The sequence below is a fragment of the Tripterygium wilfordii genome, chromosome 3 (assembly GCF_013401445.1).
Source record: "Tripterygium wilfordii isolate XIE 37 chromosome 3, ASM1340144v1, whole genome shotgun sequence".
Taxonomy (NCBI): Eukaryota; Viridiplantae; Streptophyta; class Magnoliopsida; order Celastrales; family Celastraceae; genus Tripterygium; species Tripterygium wilfordii.
The window spans coordinates 259,471-278,336 of NC_052234.1; the positions used below are offsets into that span (position 1 = coordinate 259,471).

The 18,866-nt window shown below is 37.0% G+C and overlaps 3 protein-coding genes across 3 annotated transcripts; 2 read left to right on the forward strand and 1 right to left on the reverse strand.

The window, feature by feature from the left end:
* The first annotated feature begins 3,589 nt into the window (after nt 1-3,589).
* Nucleotides 3,590-4,406, forward strand: LOC119995159 (uncharacterized protein At5g65660). The gene is made up of 2 exons (XM_038841563.1): nt 3,590-3,935; nt 4,060-4,406. Exons 1-2 carry the CDS (start codon nt 3,699-3,701, stop codon nt 4,225-4,227), a joined length of 405 nt encoding a protein of 134 aa, XP_038697491.1. The 5' UTR covers nt 3,590-3,698; the 3' UTR covers nt 4,228-4,406.
* A 3,792-nt stretch (nt 4,407-8,198) lies between these two features.
* LOC119989765 lies at nt 8,199-10,751 on the forward strand. Its single transcript, XM_038835461.1, has 2 exons — nt 8,199-8,989; nt 9,785-10,751. Exons 1-2 carry the CDS (start codon nt 8,231-8,233, stop codon nt 10,550-10,552), a joined length of 1,527 nt encoding a protein of 508 aa, XP_038691389.1. The 5' UTR covers nt 8,199-8,230; the 3' UTR covers nt 10,553-10,751.
* Nucleotides 10,752-13,761: 3,010 nt separating this feature from the next.
* On the reverse strand, nt 13,762-18,866 carry LOC119988908 (glycine-rich domain-containing protein 1-like). Its single transcript, XM_038834159.1, has 9 exons — nt 18,706-18,866; nt 18,177-18,361; nt 17,774-17,885; nt 17,435-17,689; nt 16,624-17,079; nt 15,951-16,489; nt 15,447-15,645; nt 14,844-14,999; nt 13,762-14,749 (listed from the first exon to the last, which is right to left on the reverse strand). Exons 2-9 carry the CDS (start codon nt 18,344-18,346, stop codon nt 14,027-14,029), a joined length of 2,610 nt encoding a protein of 869 aa, XP_038690087.1. The 5' UTR covers nt 18,347-18,361; nt 18,706-18,866; the 3' UTR covers nt 13,762-14,026.

The following is an 18,866-nucleotide window of genomic DNA, read 5'->3' on the forward strand; positions in this document are numbered from 1 at the left end:
ACCATAAAGAACGTTAGAGAAGCACTTTGAGGGAAAGATAAGGCAATCCACCAATTTGGGGTAATAGTACTGATTGTAATGTAAGGTACATGTAAGTAGAGCAATACCATAATGCTGACAAGCCAATAAGTTGAGAATCATTGCTCCCACTTTGTGAGAACTAACTTTCAGCATAGAACTACTGTAAGTATTTGAGCAAAAAGAATGTCATATACATGAAACAAATATGATTGTATCAGCTTCAGAGGAGGGTATTCAATTCAAATTTACCCTTCAAGTAAAGAATCTTTAGCATATTGTTGGTATTATTTTGTTGTATAATAAACAGCTTAGGCTAATGTCCTATGACAAGCAGATTATCTAAAAAGAATGAAAAGCAGAAAGTGATTACAATCAAACAAATTCAGCCAACAATAGCTAGCTAGCAAGTAATATGCTAGGAATGAAGAACTACCTTGATGGAGTTCTCTGCACATTTCCGTTTGTTTTCCTCTTCTTCTGCCCTAACTCAATTTCGGTTTCCATTATTGGCTACTCGACCAAGCATGCACGTTACAATGTAGATTATTTTATCTTGATCAATAACCCAACTGAGGCATCAACAACCACATTCAATCAGTGACTGCCTTGACTCAATGACTTCTCTCGAATTTTCACTAGAATATCCAATGCAAAGATAAGAATTTATATGCTTACTGTTCATCTGGGTTTTTTTTTGTCACTTGATAACACAGTGACTGGTCTGGCTACCACCCTCATGAGAAACGATGTCGTTCTAACTTGTAACTAGCATATGAAACATAACTTCCTGGGCACAGTCGAGAAACACAGCACCTTAAAGATAACAATTCTCCTGTAAATATTTTTCAACTACACTCTTTAACTAATTTCTTCAATACCATAACAAGGTCTCATAACAATTATCATAAACTTTCACGACAAATAGTGACTGCCGTGAGCCGCAAACCTCTTCTTCAAACCATCAAGACATAAATAAATAAGAAAAATTCATCCTCTTTTGCCGGTGACTTTTAAAAACCTTCAACATTATTACTTCAACTCTAAACCATTGTTTAAGCCACCAAACACAGGTTAGGGCATGATGTGAAGATTTAAGATATTGGGCCATAAATGGGCCCATAATCCAACTGTAAAAAGGCCGAAGTTATGCCTTTGGTTGATAGATCAATTTCCGGCATTTTCTATTTTCGGCCCAAGTGCTCTTTTTGAGAGGTCTTCATTACAGAGCACAGAAAGAAAGACCATCTTCAACCCACCATATCTATATAAATCATCCATCTTTAATTTCTTATATGTTTTTATCATCATTTAGGGGTTTAAACAAGCCCACCAACCCATGATACCCCCAACTGTTTTTTTATTACAAAAACTGGTTTTTCTTCCACTTATTTGCCCGCTTTGGCAAGTACCTCTGTACTGTCCGTCTGTCTGCCACGAATAGAATGCTAGAGAAGCTTATCCAACAGTTTCTTTTCTTTAATGTCAAATCAGTTAGGCCAAAGGCTTTCAACTAATCAAAGTGCTTCTACTTACATAGTATATATTATGATAATGTTTTTCTTTTTCTGGTTATTCCTTTTAAGTTTGTTGTGCTTGTACATGAAACCCTCTCAAAATCTTCTTCTAAGTTAGTAAATATTTTACTTATGGTAGTTGTGTACATTTTGGAGAGCATGCTTTCTTAAAGCAACAATTAATATCATTGTACTTTGACAATGAAACACAACTGTAGTGACACATACCAATAATGGTGGAGTCCGCTGCAAATCAATACTTGGAATTTTAGTTTGATTCACTACATTGACATCCTGCGACTTATCGGTGTTTAAAATCACATGGCAATCTAATTTTTAAAAAAAATCTCAGTGCAAGAAAATATCTTGAACATGGAATGAAAATTGACGCAATTATGTCAACATTTTCACACACATGAGGACAAGGATGAAAGGCACAATCCATGGAAAATCAGTTCTTAAAAAGGATTTTGCTTATTTAATGGTCCCAATAAAAGATGAAACTTCCTATCAAGATACTTAACTTTACAGTAGATAAGATGAAGCAAGAAACTACCCAGAAATTGCATATATTATGGGGGGTGGGGAATGACACTTGAGTTCAATAGGTAGGCAAACACCCCTGTAGTGAAGCAAGCCAGCCTGAAACGGGTCTACTAGATAGTGACCCAACAAAAGACATACGAAAGTGACTGAACTTTGACATATAATGGCCAAGTGACCTCACATTGCAACTCAACTGTTCCCGCTTACTAAAGGAACAGTGAGGTTTGGGCAAATCTTGAAACATCAAACCTTATCCCCTTCAAGATCCATAGTTCTTCTATTTTTCAAAAGAAGAATCATAAATTGCTGTGTGAAGATTGTGTTCATCAACTGCACATTCCCAAATTGTGCAAAATGAGGTGGGTTTAAGTCAAAAAAAGATTCTTAAGTGAAGTGTTTCTCAAGCATAACAAATTCAAATTCTACACGGCAAAAGAAAGCTGCCTGTGTTGGTCATCATCTTTCTCTCTTATCTTTTTCAACAAACTCGTTCTTCATGTCTGCGATGGAACTTGAGAAGATTGTGTTGGGTTTTTTTTTTTTGGTACTTTTTTTGACATGATATGTAGCAATTAACCAAGTTAAACTCATACTGAGTTTTCTAGTTTGGTACTGTCCGTTGTCCTTTAAAGTACTCAAAAGGACGGCAATTGTTCATATTCAGTAATCATTACCTTGTGAAAAGATATGTAATGTAGGAAAGTTATAGCTACTACCCACTAAACCATAAAAAAGAAAAGCACAATTGAAGAAAGAAGGTATTTGAAAGAGAGACAAATATGTGAGCCATCCATGAATGGAATGGGGGTTCTCCGCACAACTATTTTTTCTTTCCCAAATTTCAGCCTGCATTCACATTTATTCATTTTGCTTTTTGTGCTCACTTTGTTTGAGTGTTGAATTCTAAAACTCATCTATATATTTTTATTCTCAAAAAAATAAAAAAAAAAACTACGTTTCTAAGATCAGATCATATGAAATTAGTTGAATTAACAAGGGGTCAAATTTGAAAATTGGAATAGCCCAGACTTCCACAACCAAAGGTGTATACATGTGAGGTTTTCATGGTTCGATCCCCAATGAGATCTATTCCCTTGAGTTAGTAAGTTATGCGCGCATCTTTTTTGATTCGAGTTTAAGCTCAACTTAACTATCAAATAGACAAGTCTGTAGTGTCGTTATTTCTTAAAAAAAAGGGTCTATTTTGTTTTTGCATATTGAAAATTTTACCCCCAACAAATTAAATAAAATTTATGACATATCCATAATGGTAATGATTTTCTTTTGTTTCTTTAAATTCTTTATTATTATTATTATTTTATAAACATTAAAAAAAAAGAAAGAAAAGAAAATACAAGACAAGAGTAGACCTTTCAACTCCTTTTGTTCAAGAGTACCGATACACAGAGTAGACCCCACAATCACTCCGTACTGGGCGGGACGTTTGCTTGTACTCTTTACACGCACCCAACTCCAACTTCACTTGCCTCTTTATAAACACCCCACCCTTCCCCTCCCTCCCTGCCCTCCCTAACTTAACAACTCCGCCTCCTCCCTCCTCTGATTTCGTTTAACACATGAGAGAACAAAGACTCGCCGAATCATCAGCAGCAACTCATGATGAACAGTCAGGATTATTCGCCCCCACACATGGACGCATCACGTCCGTCCCTTGGTTTCCCTCTCGGTACTGCGCTTCTCTTGATCGTCATCTTCAGCTTGAGCGGAATTTTCTCCTGCTGTTATCACTGGGACAAGCTCAGGTCCCTCCGCAGATCCTTCGCTGCCGAAGACGGCATCGAAGATCCCGATTCCGACATCGAAGCTGCTTCCAAATCTAAGAATTCACACACGGTAAGTAATAATTAATAATTCTGTACTCGGAGAACAAGTAACTAAGATAATATAAATGCATCCATCTATTTACAGCCGTTGATCGGGTAGACGACGATGATTAATTTTGATTGTGTTGATGCAGGAATTGAAGCCGAACAAGAGCCAGAGCTTGCCGGTGCTAATGCCGGGAGATAAGGTTCCGAAGTTCATTGCATTGCCTTGTCCATGTGAGCCAACGCGGCCGGAAAAGGTTACCGTGAAGGTGGAGAAGCCGCTAAAGCCGCCGCGACTGGCGGTGCCTTTGTACTAGAGCAAAGTTGACTCTTTCTTGTATATAGAGGCCAATTCTGTCCAATGCTCATTTTTGCCCCTGTTTTTTTTGGGTTTTGTATTTTTTAAACAAGAATCAAAAGTTTTCACTCCATGTCGGGTAAATTGAGTCAAAACTCAGCGTATGACTACAAAGATATTATTCACAGTGGGAATTGATTTTAAGTCCATATGATTTGGCCTAAAAAAGATTTGCTATTAGGGTATCCGCCAAATAGTTGAGATTAGGGAAAAAAAATTAATTAAGGGTGTTAAATATTTATAATTTTTTGCCTTTTATTGTAACCCAACCCATATTTTGGTTTACAAGCTATATTTATCAATCTTGATTCTTAATAGAAGAATATCAAATTAATAATTAAATTTTATGAAGTATTGTTTGAACTCTATTAAATTAATAGATGAAGTTCATTTTGAATTGCCAAACCATTTTGGGGTTGGTCATGTCCAACCTCTTTGATCACAGGTTGAAGGGATAAGTGTAAGACTAAGAGTGACGAACAAAGACGTCAAAGAAGCAAAATATGTGGGGGAGTTGGTGTATGTCATTACTTGAATTAGACATTAAATTTGGCCATTTTTTAAGGGTGCCACAGCAGAGCACCATGTAATTTTAACAAGGCTTAAAAAAATTTCTAAAAATTTTGAAAAATCATATCTACATTTTGATTGATTTTACGAATCCAACGATGTAATTTTTTTGTTTGAAACAAAAATCAAATTCAACATTAAAAATATATAGGATGTTATTTTATTTATATCCAATAGTTCAAAATTGTCCATGTACTTTTTATATTGAATTCGATTTTTTTCGAACAAAAAATATATCATCAGATTTATTAAGTTAAATACTTCACGTTTATAAGTTTTCTTAAAAAAATAATTTGATGCCTCAAAGACTTTTACAACGGGTCTCTGTTGGAAAAAAATTACAATAGGCTCCAGCCACTCTTTGTTTTTTTAAAGCGTGTAACATGGTTTGTGAGTGCGCCAAATCATTTTTATTGAACTAAAGTGATTTTATGTAGATTTAGTGCTAAGTACGAGGAGAAAAATGAAGGGCATAGAATTAGTCTAATTATTAACCATTTAAATACGCTGTTGCAAATCAACCCACTTTAATTTAGACTAGAAAATTCGACCATGTACTCTCTCTAGTACCATTTGACCTTTTATTCGCCGAACTTTACTTTTACCATTTGTATATTGAGAATGTTTGGTAAAACGTAAATAGCTAGTCTATAAGCTAACGAGCACTACTCTAACAAACACATCATATACACACCAGTAGCGTAGACGCTTAAAGAATATAAATTCCACCAAATACATCATATACACGTTAGCAACGTGAACGCTTAAAAAATGTAAGTTCCACCAATGAGAGTGTTACATATTGACTCATAATGTAAGAAAGAGAGTCAAAAAGAGTAATTTTTCTGATACCAGATGGATCAAGAAATACTTGTGAAGTAGTTTTCAAGCAAAGAAAGGGTCGAGAATTTCCATGACATATAAAGAATCCAATATCATATATGTTATGTCTTATGACCCACATATTTGTACAATAATGCGTAACAAAGACTAGTTTTCAATGAGTATTCACCACCCACGGCCACAAATGAACCAAAAGGCCTTTGTCAATTGTCATGACCTAATTTCACTGTTTTATTTGCTTTGTTAATTAGTTGCTTGTCTTTGGTGACCCCATAACCCCACCACTCACACTCGCTTTGGAGGACTTTTTTTGGTTACTCTAGATCTTCGTTCTAGTACATATCTTGTTCATCACAACTTTTATATCAAATCTATCCCATTATAATCTATATATATATGGACGCAAAGGTACAAAATATTATTATTAAACAAGTGATTTAGAGAAACAAGAGAATGAAATATATATACATGGTTTTTGTGTTTCAAACGTTTCACATAATTTTAAGCAAAAAAAAAAAAAAAAAGGAGAAGTTTCACATAATTGTAAAAATATAATAATTACTATATAATTATAAAAATAGACCATACGTAATGGTGAAAAACATGAAAATATATTTGATAATCAAAATGGAACCAAACCAACTCCAACTAAACCAATTTGGATCTCATAATTATAATAATGTGATTAGAATAAAATTATCTTATTAAGTAATGTTATGAGACCCAACCACTCTATATATATATCTTCTTTAATACATATCGAGAGGTCTCATTCCTTCTTCTTTTTTTGTCTATATTTATGCAATCTCTCCTTTCATCACAAGGCACATTAAAGTTCCATGGTCCCATGGCGTCTTTTATTTCTTTTAATTATTAATTATACAATATTCTATTGAAAAGTAGGATTTTATAAAACGTACGGATGATGATAAGCACTCCTTCCCTCCCTCCCTATAGGCTCCAAGTGGGATACTTGTTTTCAAACAAAATCACATGGGGTTGGGGATTTGGCCTTAGAATGACAACTTCTAGTGGGATCTGAGTGGGATTATCCTAACAGTATTTTGATCATGATCATGATCATGATATTTTGTTTTTTCTTTATAAACGTATCCTAAGATTTCTTTTAAGTTTTAATCAAGATTCTTAATGCAATCTTAATCACCCACTTTAATCAATATTTCTTTTTCTATTTTCATTCATTCAGGAATCTTTACAAGATATCAAAAAATCAAACCGCTAATAAAAAGGTTTCTAAAGTGAAAATAAAAAAAACAAACCATAAAATATACGATTTTTGAGTAAAAAAAAACCCTAAGATCAGGTGTTTTAGCATATCAAAACTTATAAAAAGAGATTAGATGAAGCAAAATATATGAGGAGTGGCATGAGGTCACATTTCATTTGTCGGAAGCAGACAAACATGACAGTTTCAAAGAATTAGGTTTTGATTGTTACTTACCAATTAAGTTGACGGTGATGATGGAGTGGGGAATCACTTGAGTTATAATTTAGTTATAAATTTTACTTGGGGGTGCAATATTTTTGTGCCCACACGTTATATTTTGTCTCAACTTATCATATCGTCTTGCGATAAATTTTTATAGTTCGCAACTGGACAATCAGAGTTTAGGCTCATATCGGATGTCCAAATGACAAACTTGTATAGTGTCAATCTTGGTTACTCAAAATATAAAAAGTGGGGTACTTAAAGCACAACCACTATTAATCAATCAAATTGGGTAGTTTTAGTGGAAATCCTTGTTTAAAAGTTAGGTATGGGATAGTTGGATACCCCAAAACATAAGTATATATCATTTTTTTTAATCCAATCTTTTGCTTTCCTTTTTTCCTTTTTTCATGGTAAGTGATGGATTAAATTGCTTTTAAAGAGTCCCCCTCAACCATCAAAATTGCTATCTGAGTGGATATTGTATTTAATTCGAATCTAGTAGGTAATGAATTGATCGATTGTTTTGAAAATAAAAGTGGTTGGGGAAGCCAATTATGTATTGATTTTGGCCTAATACAAACCTGTCATCATAATGTCTTTATAAACTGGGTCTTTGAAGGATTGCTGGATAGCCAGGTAGGTTAGGTTTGCAATCACATCTTGGCACATTTTATTTAGAGTAGTCTTATGAATCTCAATATTTTTTTTGTCTCAATTATCCTAAATGTTGAAATGGACGCACATGATTTTATTTGGATCTTATGGAACTTACGATTTCACATGAATCATGTGTGTCTATCTCAATATTTAGAATACCATGCTGTGATAAACAACAATGCAATCCTTAACATTTTGTTTTATATACACAAACTACCAAAATGGTCCTAGTTTCTGTAATCTATTTCATTGGGCCTAGCCTACTAATGGGCCTCTATTTGGTAGTTTGTGAATTGATAGTGCAATTGCGCACGGCAGCCCTTTCTAACCTAGGCCCAAAAACAAACTATGTAGCGGTTTAGAGAAGCCCGGTCTATCCAATTTTGAACGGCCAACGCTTGGTCCTTTTTCCCTCTCGAAGTCGAACGTCACTCACGAAATGCCCGACAAAATGCCAAAGAGAAATCCGAGACTCGCTAAGGCCACCAATACCCACCCACCCACCACCCCTCTCCGTCGATCCCCAAGACTCAATCCTCCACAGTGCCAAGGTTGTACCACAGACAAGCCCAGACCCAGAAACAAAACAGTTAGGTCCCCGGATTCTCGTACCAGCTTCACGAGAGACTCTTCTGTGAGGAAAACCCACGGAGATTGCCAGCAAAGGAGGCAGAGTGATTCAAGCAAATCAAAAGATGGGTCGGGAGATCGCCTGATTTTGACTACTGGGTTGAGAAGGTCCCCAAGATTGAGCCTTGGGGCAGGTGGTTTCTCGAGTCTTAGGCGATCTCCAAGGTTTTCCAATCAGCCAAAAAGTTGTGAATTTGTTGATACGAACAGAAATTTTACGTCTAAGCAGGTCAGTGATAGCAAGAAATCAAAGAAAATTTTCAAATGTGTTTTAGATAAATCTATGGATAGTGGAGTTGCGGCAGATGGAGTGACAGGGAGAGTGGATGGGGATGTCTTGGGAAAAAATGGAAGGGTCTGTGTTGTTGGTCTCATGGCCAATAGATCTGAAAAGGGGACTGACATTTGTGAAAGAAATGGAGATGTTGGGTTAAGTATGAAGAGAAAGCGAGGAGAGGAAGGCAATGGTACTTCCCAAGGGTGGACAAAGGAGCAAGAATCGGCATTGCAGACAGCTTATTTTTTGGCAAAGCCTACACCGCATTTTTGGAAGAAGGTTTCTAGATTGGTATCTTCCTGTCACTTGTCCCCTTCTTATTTAGATAGCAAACTTATCCTTTTTCATTGAAATGGGATTTGAATGAAAATGTGTATAATGGTATAATGAACCTGGGATTAATTTGCCTTTTAGTATATTTGCTTTTGTCTTTTGATTCCTTGTATAAATAGATCTTGTTATGTTAAACATCGTCTAATCTAGTTCTATATTTGGCTGTGTATGCATTGATTTTGTCGCAAAAGCAATCAAAGAAGTTGGTTTTGCTGATGGAATCTTAACTTCATCTTCAGTTCTTTCAGTTAATTTCTGTTGGTATTTACTGCAAGTGAAAGCAATGAAAACATGCCAAAGCTGTTGGAAGTTGGAACTAAAAATCTATGAATTTTCATATTCAAGCTCTCTTCCAAGTTCATTGAAGATGAGAGTGAAACATTGAAACAAGAGCTGCAGGAGCTGTGCTCAATATTTATTCTCAATCGGCAACATTATCTGTTTTTGTTGACAATTATAGTTTCATAAAGTATTTTACTGGTGGTCTGTTAAATGCCTTTGGTTATGGATTGCCCTTTGGTTATACAAAATCACTCCTTTTGGCACACAACATTGAAGGGAGAGTGGAAATATTAGCCTGCTTTATTATTCTCATGTATGCTATGGTGCATAACTGATACACGCTTAGACTGTTCTGTTAAACTATATCTTGTAGGTATTAGAAGTAATTTTGCATATGATTGAATTTCACTGGTATCCTTTTATAGGTAGAGACAATATGTGTAGCTTGTATTCTTATGAAATAAATTGCAGGTACCTGGAAAGTCTGCGCAGGATTGCTTTGATAAGGTCCATTCTGACCACATCACTCCTCCACAACCTTTACCTCGATCAAGGGCAAATAAGATGAACTCATCATCCATTGGAAAATTTGCTCTCTCTGCTAGCAAATTGATTAATCTCAACAGGCAGAAGATTAGAAAGCCGGGTTGCAATAAACAGAAGAATCGTCTTGTGCAGAAAACTGTCAGACAGTTGTTACAGAAGCATTCTCAAGTTAGCGAAGATAATGGAGCTGATCTATTCTCAGTCTTGGAACCAAACATGACCTCCTCTGCTCAATCTCTGCAGCTGAATGCTATCCTGTCCACTCCGAAGCGTTTTATAGGACAAGAAGAATTTCTACAGAAGTGCAATGAGGGATCCACTTCTGACCAGAAGAAGCCCCTTTCAAGATTAAGTAATGTATGCCGGGTGGATCTTGTGAGTCCGCCAGTGTTGAAGCAGGTGAAAAATAAGGCAGTTCACGAGAAATACATTGACCAATTACACAGAAGAGAAGCTAAGAGAAAGGCAGCTTCTGGATTTCCAAAATACCGCCTTTCTGCGAAAGAGAATAGGCGGGGAGTCAATGTTCAGAAAACAGATATAATCAAAGCAGCAAAAGATGCATTGGCTACTGAAGCAAGAGATGTTGTTAATCAGCTCCATCAGCAACAGGATAATGCCTTGAGTGACTGTTCTAATTTTGATGATGATGGTTTCGACAGCAATGGCGATGAAGATGAAACTGAGCTATAGCAATGCATAAATTTCATCGAAATGATTTTTTTTCTTCTACATATTATGCTCAGAGCAGCATTATGTAATTGCTAAGCGGTTGATCTTGTCCTCGAGCATATGTTTTTCCAGGAAGACTTGTACACTAATAAATCCTTCATCTGTTAGTTGAAACTCCAAATTAATTGATCACTAAATTAATCGTCGAGATTTTTGTGCATTTGGATTATGTTTTATGCATTTAGAATGACTCTGCTATTGGTATTGCTGCCTAGTTACATAAATTCTTAATAGGTCCATCTGTTATTCAGAAGAACGCTTTCATTGTATTTGTTCAATCACAATTTTCATACAAAGCTTGCCCTTTGATGAGGCAAATATTCTATTGTTTCCTGAAGTTGTGAAGAGTCAGCGAAGAAGAAACCATTCATTCACTATCTTTGCTGTTGTCTCTGTTTTAAGGTTTCTGTGGCCCTGTAGCATATCATGATATCAAGAGAGACAACGAGTGCATAACATTTTTGTGTAAGACTGAGTCGAAGCTCATGTGAGAGAAATGAGGCTCCTAATCCCTCACTTCTTAGAAGTGGACAACTCCACAGACCAGAAAAACCGAGGAAAACACTCTCAGGTCATTTGAACTCCCAACCTTTGCGTAATAAGAGCAGGAGAATTAATAAGGAGTTGGTAGGCATGACCAGGAAAGAAATGTTAATCCATGTCAAGCTGGTCACTTTCATAGATGCCTTGGCTCATATAGATATTAACCAAAAGGTTCATTCGGAGATGTAAAGATCCTCAAAAAATGGCCTTTCCCAGTTCTTAACCACTCCAGTTGTACGATGAATACATGTTTTCCAGAAAGAGCATATAACAGGTCATCCTCCACTAATCTTTTTCTCTTTTTGTTTATTATTGGCGCATGAGGCATGACATTGGCAAAAACTCTATGCACGCGTTCACATTAAGTAGGGATCCTGATTGCCATTCAAGGCAGATGTTTAGCCATTTATGAATTGCTGAGTCAGATTGCTGAAGCAGGTAGGGTTTTTTTCAACCTCTTCGCACATCCATGTCACAATAGTAACCGAAAATCAGGAACCCATAAAAACAGGAATTTTTTTTAAAAGAAAAATGTAAGGAAAGGGGAAAGTGTGAAAGGGAAAAAGTCAAAAAGGAATTAAAGTAATTGCAATTAATGTAAAGCATGTAGAAGGTACTGGATAGATGTATTCCGTGTTTGAAATAAAACCTACTTCTTCTTCCTTCGGTATAAAATCCCCACAAGGACATTGTAGGTTTGCTGCTTGGTCTCCCATTAAGATCCCAAGTTTCACGCTCTTCCCCTTCATTGGCCTTTTTGTGTTTGCTAGAGATGAGTGATCCCAAGTACGCATATCCTTACCCTGCTCAAGGTATGCTTCCCCTCCCCTTTTTTGTTGATAACATTCATAATGCCTGTTTACGGTTTGATTCATCTTTTATCTTTCTAGTAATTTCATGCTTTTCTTTGTGCTTATTTTACCATGTAGAAAGATAATTTCTTTGAATTTGTATTTTCGCTTTTGGGTATGTTTTGTTTATGGGGTTCCTTTTGTGTATGTCATTTGTGTTCTCTTTTTAGTTTTTTCAAAAGAAACAACTAATTTCGGCTTTGTAGAATTTTATTACTTTCCCTTCAAGGGTTTGTCTTGCAGTGAAGAAATTAGAAATCTTTTTGTATTTTTGACTTGTATTATTATATATTATTCAGGTTATTATCAAGGACCCCCAGTGATGGCTCCTCCACAATATGCTGCTCCGCCTCCTAGGAGAGAGGCGGGTTTTCTTGAGGGCTGGTAATTTACTAGTCTCTGCTTCTGAGTTCTGAAATAACCATTTACAAGTCTCTATTTTCTTCTCAAGATTTTAGCAGATAGCCTTTGCTCATGGTTATTATCTCCTTTGTTCTGTCTGTGTCATTTTTTTTTTGTTGCAGTCTTGCTGCTTTGTGTTGCTGCTGCCTTATTGATGAGTGTTGCTGTGATCCTTCCATCATCTTTGTCAGCTGATGAAGTTGTAATACCAGTCTCAGATAATACTCTCTTTTGTGAATAAACATAGTCTAATGCTAGAGTATAATGTTTCTAGTCTTCTCATTCTTATGTGTGGTAATACTTGGATAGATGTTTGATAGAAGATCAAACTTATATTACATAATTTAATCTCATCTCCTTGTTTGATTTATTTATGCTAAGCTTCCATTCTTGTCCACTCCTTTGGTTGTTTCATGGTGTTGAATAATTGGTTTTATGAATTAAATTGGATCAAGATGTTAGGTGGTATGAAAGTATTGATATGTGGGTTTGTTTGGATTGGATGAATGTGGGAATGAATTTGTGGATGTTCCTTGGTTAGATGGGATGGGATGGGATTAGATCAAGGATTCCAAGGTATCTAGATATTGGAATGTGGGTTTGTTAGATTTTTCTTCATTGAGTAGAAAATTTTGAATTTTTTGTTTGTTTGAAAAATAAAGGATTAGAACATTAGAGGCGGATGGGTGTGGCCTTGTCCTTGCCCCCACTACTTTGAAGTTTGAATACTGAATTCTGGATGATGCCAACAGAAAAGGACCTACCTTTTGGATTTTTCCTTTTCAAAATGCTCTAGCTCACAAAACAGCGATTTGGTTTTGTCAATGGCACTGTTCTCTGTCATGGATCACTTGGTTTAATTATTGAAGACAATTAGAAATGTCAAGGGACGCTCCATTGAGAGGTTTAAGGAAGCTGAAAAAAAGCTACTGCCCTTTACTAAGTCATTATACTTGTTATCGCTCGGGTTTGGTTTGTGTGAGATTATAGGAGACGGTTGCCATAATTGATAGGCTATTAATACGCCCTTCATGCTTTACCCAAGCAGCAGTTGATTGTACAGTTTTAGCATTTTTGAAGTTGAATCAGATTTATCAACTGCCCCCTCCCCCTTTTCTTTCTGTGGAAATAAGGGAAATTTCTCCCCCTCTCTTGTATAAGTTCTGTATCTCGCGTGATATATTTTTCTAGGAAACAAATTGTTGGCATAGTCAGAGTGGGTGACCTTACAAGGTTCGCGGATAGCTTCAACTAATGGGCTGGCTGATCTTTTAGTTGCGAGATCGCCTAGCTTATCGGATGTTCATACACACGTATAAAATAGTTTCATATGCAAGTAGTATATCATGATTGTTTGTAAGAGAGAGAGCCAACTAAACAAATGAAGGCATAAAGAGGATTTGTAGATGAAGATATGTTCTTACACTTGCCATCCTCTTTTAGTTTTTTCCAATTAAAGGAAGAATCTTGTTCAAGTCTATACTTGTCACAATATTGCATACAACCTCCACATAAAGCTAAATAGAAGCAACAAGCTCCAAACTGAAGCAAAGACGGACAACATCAAAGTAGAACATTATTTTATCAAGCGTTCAATGCAGCTGCTTTTTTCCCTCGTTGTATTGCTAGAAGAGAAAGATCAAGCAAATACAGCTGTAGTTGCGTAGATGGGTGTTTCCTTAGCGCAGGGAAGTTCAATGCTGCTTTCATGTATAGCTTTCTCGGCACAACCACCCCCACACCCACTGCCACAACCACCACTTTGTACTGTTTCATCACCACTGCCACTAGCAGCCTCCACCATGTTTCCACAACCACCGCACCCGCTGCCACAGCCACTGCTCTTTGCCATGTTTCCACAACCACCACCACAGCCGCCGCCACATCCACCACCACAGCCGCCGCCACATCCACCACTTTGTACTGCTTCCTCACAACAGCCACTACCAGCCTCCACCATGATTCCACAACCACCGCAGCCGCTTGTTGCCATGTTTCCACAACCACCACCGCAGCCACTACCACATCCACTGCCACAGCCGCCACTCATTGCATTGTTCCCACAACCACCACCACAGCCACCACATCCTCCACTCCTTGCAATATTTCCATTTTCACTGTCTTCTCCAGCCATTAATACAGTTCTCGTCTCTGCATTGATGTTCAATTCCATTTCAGTTTCCACACAAGTGATCGGCTTAGTTTCTTTAGCTTCCTCAGGGACCACATTGCCTTCAAGCACGTTATCCATCTTCAGATTTACACCATTAATGATGAGGCCTTCGGATCCTTCATTCTTCGTAGTGTCAGAGAGTATAAATGCTGAGATAATCCCAGGCAACACCAACCATTCTTCCTTTACCTGTAGATTTTTTTAGAACCAGGTATTAGAAAAAGCGACAGAAATGATAGTGCAGTAGTAATTTACATAAAATTCGTTAATTAACAGTGAAAACCTTGAGAAGTCCTGATTTCAAGTCAAACAATGCCACTGCTGTGCCATAAGGATCTTTCACAGAAAACTCGACAGCAGTCATAAAAACTTGTTCATTTTTCTGCTTCTCAAAATGTTTGGGTTCGAATTCGAGTTTTCTACCCTCGAATAATTTTACCTGTAGCATGAAAATAAGTTAGTTGATAGACGCATAGGGTTAAAGGAAAGACAATGGGAAACTATGAATCTCATCAAGATGTTCACTTTAAGGAATTTTATCAAAAAGATACTGCAAGATACAGTAGCTAAAAATAGGCACATTATATGACAATTCAATTTGAGACTGTTTTTCCAAAATTTGAAAAACCACAAATTTTTTAACAGATATAACAATGAATTCCTCGAATTAAGCAGGAGAACATGATCAGGGTTAGATTTAGGGAGCCAAGGATAAATAACATCTTAAATAATCGTAGGCTTCTGCATAGTAATGCAGATCCTGGGTTTCTGGTTATCCAATAGGACCATGATTTGAGAAAGTTCAACAAGATTTATGACGTATCATAAGGCAGTCTATATAAAAATAGATACAGAAAGGAAACAGGTGACATAACGTAATGCGTACCATCCTAGTGCCTAAGAGCTCAAAGAGATGCCCATCTTCACTGGATTTTTTTTGAGGTTGAAGGCACCAGTTAGAATCCAAAAGAGACCAGCGCGAACCAATAAACTCAGCTAGAGTACGGGATTCACCAGAATTTGTCAACCCAATCACTTGCTTTACAGGAATGTGGTTGTCTCTCCCTTCCACCTTTGTTGAGTTCCTAAATGCAATTTAAGCCAGAAAATTACACAACTAAGCCATAACTAAATCATGTAACTCAAAAGCACAACCAAGATACCAAAGTGAAGATGCATGAGAAGTCTACGTTCTCCCAGTATACCATGTTGATATTACGAATCTTGTGGTCCACAGTCCACAAAGTGATTCTCATTTGTGAGCCTTACCAAACACATGCATGCACACACACACTAAGAAAATTCATCCACAATCAAGTTGAGAAATACAATAAGCAACAAGCTGATAGATATTGTCAAACTATTCCCTAAATACTGAAGATAAACATACCTCATTTGGAGGCTTATAACCATGGAGTCCGTTTCATTAAAAACTTGTGTCCATTCCTTGGAATGATCAGACCTTCCAGGAAGGGGAAAGAAACAAGAACTTCTTGTTTGTGGTTTGGTGGAAACCATATCAAGCATATATGGTGCTTGCGTTGGAACAGAAAATGAGACAGCAACTCGTATGTACATAGGTTTTGAGCTCACATTGCCAGACTTAGGCACCAGCTCCAACCATTTCTCCACTGAAAGTTTAGAGACTGGATTCAGGAAGTTTTGCAGAGAGAGTGAAACTGTACCCATTGTCTTTGTCGCCCTTATAATTGGTAGATTTGAAGGTGAATGGGATACAAGTTTGATAAGAAGCTCTCCGACAGGTTCACATTGGAAAGAAGCAACATGCTTCTCCCGCGACTCAGATAAAATTTTGAGTTTCCTCTTAGTGTTAAAGAAAACATCAGGTTGGCTTTTGCTGAATAAGACAGAGAGGCTTCCCTTGTGACCCTCTGGTAAGTTCTTGACTCCCACAATCTCCAAGACGACCTGAAAGAATCAATTAGAATAAGATTAAAGAAAGACAAAAGGCCATTAGCATGAAAGGATCTGTATAAAATTAGCTAAATGCTACTAGCAAAGCATCTTCCTAGAGAAGATCAAGTGAGGTGATCAGAAACTACCTCCACAACTTTCAAATCAGGGAGATGAATAATCTTCTGAGAATCACTTGATGCAACTGCCTCCTTGTTCATGATGTTAGAAGAGAAAGGGATGGTTGTGACAGGAGTAGGGGAACTGCCCCTGTACATTGCCCCTGCCTTCCAATACCTTGAACCAAAAGTCTCCTCCCATTGTCTGGTAGTTCCAGAGAATCCAACATCCAGCTTCTTACCCTTCGTTCTGTCTGCATCCATGTCATCGTGCTCCAATATCTTTCCAAGTACTTCAGTCAGATCTTTGGAATATGCACTAGCATGCAATTGGTGCGTATGCCAGATCAGGTCAATGTCATAAGTCGGGACACAAAAACGCTTTATGGACCTCTCCCTGTTTCTCTTGATTAGATGCAGGAATCCCTTATATCTGGCCACAGCTTCTTCAAGAAATATACAGTTGCCCATGTGAGGTCTGGATACCTGCATCAAAGAAGAGTGGGAAAATAAGGGTGTCCAAAGTTTTCAAAAGAGATATTTTCACCAAATTAATATGCTGTATATGACCTTGGTAAACTACGAGGTGATTAAGATATGATCCAAACTTTTAAATTTTTTAACGGAAGTGTAGCGTTAAGACTGAAACTTGTAAGCTGTGTTAGAATATCAGAATATCCTATTATTAAATACTCGTTCTACCAAAAATGCGACTGCTGCAACTTTATGTATCTAATTGGCGAGGCAGCATAATGAGCATGCGCATAGAATCTAAAATATGAATGCCAGGATAACTAAAAGATTTATCAATAATTTGGAAACCAATTATCCTACCAATTACCTGATAAAAGAAAGGAGACTGCCTTCTAACAGCTGAAACAAGATCGTATGTGGTACAATTTCCAGGTTCTAAAAACTTTCCATATTTCTCCTCTGAGAGTGCTCTTGTTAAGTCCAACTCATAAGGTTCATGTGAATACAGGCTGTTCCAAATTTCTTCAGTTTGCCTTTTACAGATTCCTTGAAGAGAAGATACAACATTAGAAGAATCCAGAACCCTTCCAAAAAATTCCTCGCAGTCGGACTTGTACCTAACCTGAATAATGGAACATGAAACACAGATAAAACAAATGAACGGTGATAATGCAAAACAAGTTCAATTTGAGACAGGAGAGCTTACTGGGTTAAGCCTGTGGCAATGCCAAATCCATTCACAGTCAAGAGGAGCAACCAAAGGCCCTTTGGAAATTTCAGAATGCTTGGCAAGCAAGGGAAGCCAACAAGTGTTGTACCTGAAATACGAATTCTAGAATTTAAAACTTGGACGAAAACATCCTAAGAACAATAAATGGAAGCATCAAACAGCAGAAATGCATAAAATAAGTGAATCTCCATATCAAAGAAAAGAGATTTACACATGAAAACCAAAAAAACTACATGCATTCTCAGTTAAATCATGGTTTTGAACATTCTTGGGTAATGATATACCCACATGATCAAAGATCTGCATAAGTTGAATGCAAAAAAAACCCCAAAGAAACAAATATAACCCAATGTGCAGGAGAAATATATAGAATAATTACCTATAGATGGCCCTTTCAAGGGCAGGACCTTCATATAGACAACGATTCCGATCAACCGCTGCAAGGAACTGAAGCTGCCTTTTGGCTGCTGCCACAAGGTTTACACTTATAGAAATATTCTGTGCTGCAAGCCACTCTAACTCTTGTTCCCTCTCCCTGTCCTCTGCCATCTCTCAATTTCTCACCTATGCAATCATCTCGTATCAGCAATGAAATCATTCCATAAATGTGCCTTAATTGATAAAAATCAGCCTCAAATGAAACAAAGAGCCTCGTGAGCTCTGAAACAAACACAAATAAATCTTCTCTACTGAAACCATATCTTCGTTTACTGAAAAAATAAACTTGATTTCCATAAAATTAATACAATTTGACAGTACAGCCTGAATTATCATTTGTTCTTCTTTCAGGGTTTTTTTTTTCAAAGGAAAATCATCCATCAAACAAACAATAGGAGAATCATGAGCTATGAAAGTCAATAATGATCACAAACAAATTTAAGGACATTAGAAATTGTTCATATCATTACCTGAAAGCGAAAGCCAATTCTTCAGGATGATCGGGTCACCGGAAAAAGATCGCCGAATCTTATGTGTATATATGATTGACAATTCTTATTTCTTGGTAGGTTGTTGACTTCTGGCAATGGCGAGGATACCCAGAGCCGGTTTTTATAGTTAGTCTTCAAGA

Coding starts and splice junctions, on each gene's coding strand:
- LOC119995159 (XM_038841563.1), top strand. CDS start 3,699: ATGATGAACAGTCAGGATTATTCGCCCCCACACATGGACGCATCACGT. Junction 3,936..4,059: donor AATCTAAGAATTCACACACG/GTAAGTAATAAT, acceptor GTGTTGATGCAG/GAATTGAAGCCGAACAAGAG.
- LOC119989765 (XM_038835461.1), top strand. CDS start 8,231: ATGCCCGACAAAATGCCAAAGAGAAATCCGAGACTCGCTAAGGCCACC. Junction 8,990..9,784: donor GGAAGAAGGTTTCTAGATTG/GTATCTTCCTGT, acceptor AATAAATTGCAG/GTACCTGGAAAGTCTGCGCA.
- LOC119988908 (XM_038834159.1), bottom strand. CDS start 18,346: ATGGCAGAGGACAGGGAGAGGGAACAAGAGTTAGAGTGGCTTGCAGCA. Junction 17,080..17,434: donor AGTCTCCTTTCTTTTATCAG/GTAATTGGTAGG, acceptor TCTTTGATGCAG/GTATCCAGACCTCACATGGG. Junction 15,000..15,446: donor AGCTCTTAGGCACTAGGATG/GTACGCATTACG, acceptor TTCATGCTACAG/GTAAAATTATTCGAGGGTAG.